Source organism: Bidens hawaiensis, unplaced genomic scaffold, assembly GCF_021521415.1.
Source record: "Bidens hawaiensis isolate Kalapana, Puna unplaced genomic scaffold, B.hawaiensis_p1.1 tig00015127_1, whole genome shotgun sequence".
NCBI classification, from domain to species: Eukaryota; Viridiplantae; Streptophyta; class Magnoliopsida; order Asterales; family Asteraceae; genus Bidens; species Bidens hawaiensis.
Window position 1 is genome coordinate 1 of NW_027492341.1, and position 6,448 is coordinate 6,448.

The 6,448-nt window shown below is 37.2% G+C and overlaps 1 protein-coding gene and 1 pseudogene across 2 annotated transcripts; one reads left to right on the forward strand and one right to left on the reverse strand.

The window, feature by feature from the left end:
* Window positions 1–16: 16 nt before the first annotated feature.
* Window positions 17–3,417, forward strand: LOC143548439 (UDP-glycosyltransferase 83A1-like; annotated as a pseudogene). The gene is made up of 3 exons (XR_013137953.1): window positions 17–413; window positions 1,226–1,728; window positions 3,000–3,417. The product of XR_013137953.1 is annotated as a UDP-glycosyltransferase 83A1-like (transcript).
* Window positions 3,418–3,666: 249 nt separating this feature from the next.
* On the reverse strand, window positions 3,667–5,174 carry LOC143548440 (small ribosomal subunit protein eS19x-like). The gene is made up of 4 exons (XM_077039610.1): window positions 5,044–5,174; window positions 4,305–4,395; window positions 4,043–4,226; window positions 3,667–3,931 (listed from the first exon to the last, which is right to left on the reverse strand). Exons 1-4 carry the CDS (start codon window positions 5,125–5,127, stop codon window positions 3,859–3,861), a joined length of 432 nt encoding a protein of 143 aa, XP_076895725.1. The 5' UTR covers window positions 5,128–5,174; the 3' UTR covers window positions 3,667–3,858.
* Between the last annotated feature and the right edge of the window lie 1,274 nt (window positions 5,175–6,448).

Genomic DNA, 6,448 nt, shown 5'->3' on the forward strand with positions numbered 1-6,448 from the left:
GCAGTGTTTAGTTATCAAACATGGACTAAAGGTCACATTCGTGAACACCGAGGTTAATCACAAGCTCGTCATGAAGACGTGGTTGGAACGGGACAGTTGTGGCCCGTTGATGCGCATGGTTTCGATCCCAGATGGGATGGAACCGTGGGAGGACCGGAATGACTTTGTTAGGTCGTGTGAAGCCATGCACCAAGTCATGCCTGGAAAGCTAGAAGAGCTTATAGAAACGATTAATGAGAAAGATGATGATAAGATTAGTTGTGTTATTGCGGATACAGGCATGCCGTGGGCCATACATGTTGCTGAGAAGTTGAGACTTCAACGAGTTATCTTCTGGTCTGCTCCTGCTGCGGCATTATCACAAATTCTGAGCATTGAGAAGCTGATTAATGATGGAATTATTGACAATGATGGTAAGAGAAATAACTAGTTTTGAGTTTTTATTTAAGGTAGTGTCGCACGAGAACTGATCGAGTCGAGTTCGAGCTTAGCACATAGATTTGAACTGTTTCTTATCCTCAAACTTGATTAGCTATAAACTCGAACAGGCTCAAGCTTGATAAAAACTTAGCTTGTTTGCAACCCTGGTTAAATTAGTTAAACGTGCTAATTCCAACCCGTTAATATGGAAACGACTCTAGTTAAGCAGATAGCATAAGAGGTCAGATAAAGAAAATTAGAACAGAATAAAACAGGTTGAATAATGGGTCAAAAGTCGCGAAACAATATACATGTAAACAACAATGAACCACTCGACGGAACATTTATCATTTAATTAAAGTAATAAGCTTGAACACATATCCTGTTTGTGAATATTCATTTATGTTTGCTAATTTAATTTCATTTATGTAGTTCTTTTACATACATTAGTTTATGTTCATTTGCATATTCATTTAAAACAACTTATTAGTTATTAGTGATACTTATTAGCCCATAACGCATTGGCCAAATCAAATTTTAGTACCAAGACTAGGTTAATCAACTAACAATCGAAAAAGAAAATGTTGATTTTATTTGTTTTGTCTTTTCATTTACATTTTGATTGCGTTCATCATTTACATCCATTTATTTATTTACGTTCAATAAAATATTAATGTCTCACGTCCATGTTTGTTCACTCGTACAGTTAAAGTTAAACAAGCAAACACGAGTTCAACTCTAGTTTTGATGCTAAACTATGTAATTCATCATTTTCAGCTAACCTATATTACCTTGTTTCTTACAGGAGTTCCTTTACACGAGAACGCATTCCAACTGTCACCAACCATGCCACCCATGCGAGCTGCAGAGTTCGGATGGACCTGTATCGGCAGCTTACCCGCAATAAAAGCCCTTTTTAAATTCACATTTAAAGCCATTAAAGCCGTTGAAACCGCACAATGGGTACTATGCAACTCAACCAAAGCACTGGAGTCACCAACATTCAACATGTTCCCCAATATAGTTCCAATTGGTCCCCTTTTAGCAACCAACCGGCTAGCAAAGCAAGCAGGCCACTTCTGGACCGAAGACACGACCTGCATCCAATGGCTTGACCAGCAGCCAGCATGCTCAGTCGTTTATGTAGCGTTTGGCAGCTTCACGATCTTCAACCGAACTCAATTTCAAGAACTTGCACTTGGCCTTGAACTTACAAACAGACCGTTCTTGTGGGTCGTGAGACCAGGGTTAACCGGTGAGGGTTCTGATACTTATCCAGATGGGTTCATTGATCGAATAGGGACTCGTGTAGACGTGCACAAAAAAAACCGGTTCCGGAACCTAACTGGTGGAACCGAACCGGAACCGGTTCCAGTTCCAACCCGGTTGGAACAATACCCGGTTTGGGTATTTTTGTACCCGAAAATCGTACCCGGTTCTCCTATTTGTATGTCAGTACCAGTTCCAACCCGGTTCCTACCCGGTTCTTAATTGGAACCGGTTCGGTTCGTACCCGGAAAAACCGGTTCCGACGGGTTTTTTTTTGAAGGGTCAAACAAAAGTCAAACTGGCCGTTGGAACCGGTTCCAACGGTAATATAGCCGTTGGAACCGGTTTTTTTAGACACCAATTAGCCGTTGGAACCGGTTCCAACGGTAATATAGCCATTGGAACCGGTTTTTGAGACAATAGATCCGTTGGAACCGGTTCCAATAGTAATATAGCCGTTGGAACCGGTTTTTGATGCCCAAACCTATATATAACTTGTTTCCATTAAAAACTAACTATTACAAACCTATATATAACTTGTTTCCTATATTTAAAAACTAACTATTACAAACATTATTAAAACATAAACGATACTAAACATAACAACTAAAACATAAAAAACAAAGTCCGTCGTTTTAATCCGGGAATACTTATTTTTGGGTTGTAGAGCCGGACGACTCTCCCACTTCCGTTTTTTTAGCTTCCAATCTTCTTTTCTCTCGACAATACTTATTCGTATGTTTTCGTAATGTCGAGTTGGACCCTGCTTTAAGAAACTTCGAGCAATATTTGCAACGTGCCAACTCATGTGAGTCGGTCATGAGACACAAATCGTAATGAACCCAAACATCGGGGCATCTTGTTGTTTCGATCACCATAACAACGTCATCATTGGTTGCCATTTGTTGTCGGTTTAAGGTTAATTGTGGTTTGGAGTGTGTTTTATAGTTTTGGAAGTGGTTTAACAAGTAAACAAACAAACCTTGCTATTTATAGTAAGAAAATAACCTATTTATAGTTAAAAAACCGGTTCCAACGGTCAAAAACGGCTATATAGCCGTTGGAACCGGTTCCTAACGGCTCTAATATTTAAATTTCAAAAAAAAACCGGTGGAACCGGTTTTACGTAAAAACCGGTTCCGGTTCATACCCTACCCGGTTCTTAAAAGTTCGCATATCTGGGCATCAGTTCGGGTCGGGAACCGAACCGGTTCTTGATTGGAACCGGTGCCATTTTACAACCCGGTGTGAAAAAACCGGTTTGAAACCGGTTCGGGTTTTCCATTTGAACCCGATTTGTGCACCTCTAGACTCGTGGGAAAATTGTAACATGGGCTCCTCAACAAGAGGTGCTGACTCATCCTTCGGTTGGTTGTTTCTTAAGTCATTGTGGTTGGAACTCGACTTTGGAAGGTGTGAGCCGTGGGGTCCCATTTCTTTGTTGGCCTTATTTTGCGATCAGTTGCTTAACACAACTTATGTTTGCGACGTTTGGGTGAATGGTTTGGGGTTTGAAAAGGATGGTAATGGTATTATTGAGAGAAATGAAATCAAGGGTAAAGTAGATCAGTTGATGAACAATAAAGAGTTTGTTAAAAGGGCGCTTGATCTCAAGGAAAATGTTATGAACAGTATTGGAGAAGAAGGATCATCTTACAAGAACTTAAAAAGCTTTGTTGAATGGTTGAAAAAGAAAGACTACAATGGTAAAAACAATACAAATTAGCAGTTGATTAAAGGCCATATGTTAGCAAAATGCTTATATTTGTCATTGAAGACTAGATATTGTTTTGAGTTTCAAAGCCTTTTAAGTTATAAGAAGAATACTATTGACCATTACAATTACTTTATAAAAAAAAGTCACAAAAACATTAAAAGAACTATGTTTTAACTCATTAGCTACAATCATATACTTTATAAACAGTTGTGTTAAATTCAACCATTTATAAACACACACAAAAAACGGTTAGAACAAAATATCGCATAACGCCAACTTCTCAGTTAACTCAAAACAATATTACAGTGGATTAACTCATACAAGTATCAATATTGCAAACAAAAAAGCCAAATCCACAAATTCAAACACAGTCAGCTCAAAAGAAAAACAACCAAAATTTGATCCATCTTGCTAAACTTGTAGGCTACATAACATAAAAAACATGACCTGACTCAAACAGCAACAACAATACGCCCAGCAACTTGGTCAAGGTCCCGTCGACCATTTGATGTGATTCTTCTCCCACTGTAACAAGACAAAATTTCATAAAACACAAAGACAACACAAATAAACTTTGGTAATCAAATAGATACTTGAATAAAATAACACACAAAGAAAAAAATAATAATAACTCACCCCTTAAGATCCATATCAATGATTTTCATTGTTTCCAATTGTTGAAGAATGTGGCGTATGATACCACCGCTGCTTTTGCAAAAATGTGGAGGGGCACTGCCATTTCTCTTGCGCCCACCGTAAACTCTCTGGAAGGCTCCAACACCAAGACCGCCCCTCAAGTAGATTTTCCTAGCAATGGAAGCTGCACAACAAAAGGCGGTATATAATAGTGTCCCCAAGATTATTCAACAAAAAAAGGTTTAATATAGTTTGAACTTACCAGCTCGGATATAATACCAGTCAGGGTCATAGGGAGCAAGCTCCTTGAAAGTACCCGTCTTGACTATATCAGTCCATTCGGGAAGCTCCATCTGAGCAAAATACAAACGTCAATATGATCAATGATGAACTTAGAACAAGATATAACATACTAGTCATAAAATGAGTAATGATTTAACTCTTATTCTTTATAAGCATTTTGCCATTATAAACACTGACCAGACGTGTTCACAAACAATTATTATTTTTGAAAAATAACTTTCATATGTTTAATCATGAAAATCATTCACAAAAACTAATTGTAATAGAAGAATAAAACTTTGAAGCTGTTTCCATAAAAAGCAGAATAAATAAATAAATAAATGTACAAACATCAGTCATTCGATCATATAACAGACTGTGCTTCGTGTATTATCAAAAAATAACATTAGTTTCATATACATTAAGAAAGCATATTAAGATAAAAACTGAAGTTAAATTTCACAAAATAAAATGTAATCAGTTCAAAATCATAAAAGTATGAATAAAATTGAGTCTAAATTAAGGTGTTCATATGAAATAAGTAGAATCACTAGCTAAAGTTCAGCAAACAAAAAACAAACGAGGCAAATAAACTTGAGTGCATTTAAACAACTGATTGCAGATGGATAGATTCAATTAAAAGGTAAGCTAGTGCTAAATCAGTAAAAAATTACAAAGGTAGAAATGAAAAATGGGATGGATTATTATTATTAACATACCTTTCCAGATCGTTTGAGGTGAGCGGCGTAGCCCTGAACAAACTCATGAGGGGATACATCTTTCACAGTTCTCGCCGTCGCCATGATTAGCTGCAGACCTGTGCTGAACGAAGAAGATAAATCGGCTAGGGTTTCTTCAGCACTTTTAACTTTTATATGTGCTTGATTTGGGCCTCATCGACTACTTATTAGGCCTTTACCCACACTAGTACTTTGTTTTATAGCTATCTATTGGGCCTAACTTAGGGAGGAGTAGTAACATGCTCGGAGCCCGTTTTGATGGAGGGGCCCGAATTTTTAATAATACCCGACGGACAAAGCATCTTTTTAACAAGATTGATTATCTTGTTAAATGTATTGTCTATTAATTAACTAAATGGTTTTCTTGAGTTTATACTTTTTGTGATTAAAAATGAACTTGTTGGCATATTTGCGGATTAAAAAAAAAGAAAATATAACACATACTAGGACAATTGGAGCTTTGTTCTATTGTTCTATAAAAGTAATAGGGCAGTGCAACAGTTCAGAACCGCGAGAACTGAATCGGAACCAGAACCAAACCGGAACCGAAAATGACTAAAAATTAGAACCGGAATCGGAACCTATTATAGTAAACCGGTTCGGTTTCAGAACCGGTAAAGTCGGTTCGTGCTAATCGGTTCTGGCCAGAACCGTTTCCGTTGTATATTTATCAAATATGTTGTCCAAACTTTGCAAACTACAAAACAAGTTTATATAATTGTATGTATAATTGCATGTCTTCTTTCACGGTAAAATTAATTTAGGTTACAACATGAACATCCGTTATATTTTTTATTAAAACTTAACTGTCAAAGTTAAATAAATCATTAGCAACGATAGATTAAAGGAATATCATATCATTTTATATTAAATTACCTTGATAGCTTAAGTCAAAATTGCTCATGGTTGCTAGGTCTTGAACGCAAAGAAAGAATATTTGAATTAAATAATAATTGAATGAATGCGGGTTAATAAGTTACTCTATAAAACATGGGTATTGGTAAATTTAGTTAAAACGTTTTTAATATTCCGGTTCTTCGATTTCAAGTCTAGAACCGCCGGTTTTACCCGGAACCGAACCGCGAACCGTTTAATGCAAATTCTGATAACCGAGAATCGTAATGTAACACAGGTTAGCGGTTCTGAGGCACCGGTTCGGTTCCGGTTCTGCGGTTCTGACGGTTCCGAACCATTTTTTGCTCACCCCTAAAAAGTAGTAGTACTTTATATACATCTCATTCTTTTCCCTCACGAGCCATCTTGCTCCATGCTACTCTGGCACGTGAGCCATCTACGGTAGTACATTTTGCTTAGGTGGTTGTATCCTAAGGGACAGACGAGTTTTAAAATAAGATTAACAACCTGTTTTAGGGTTGTCACTTTT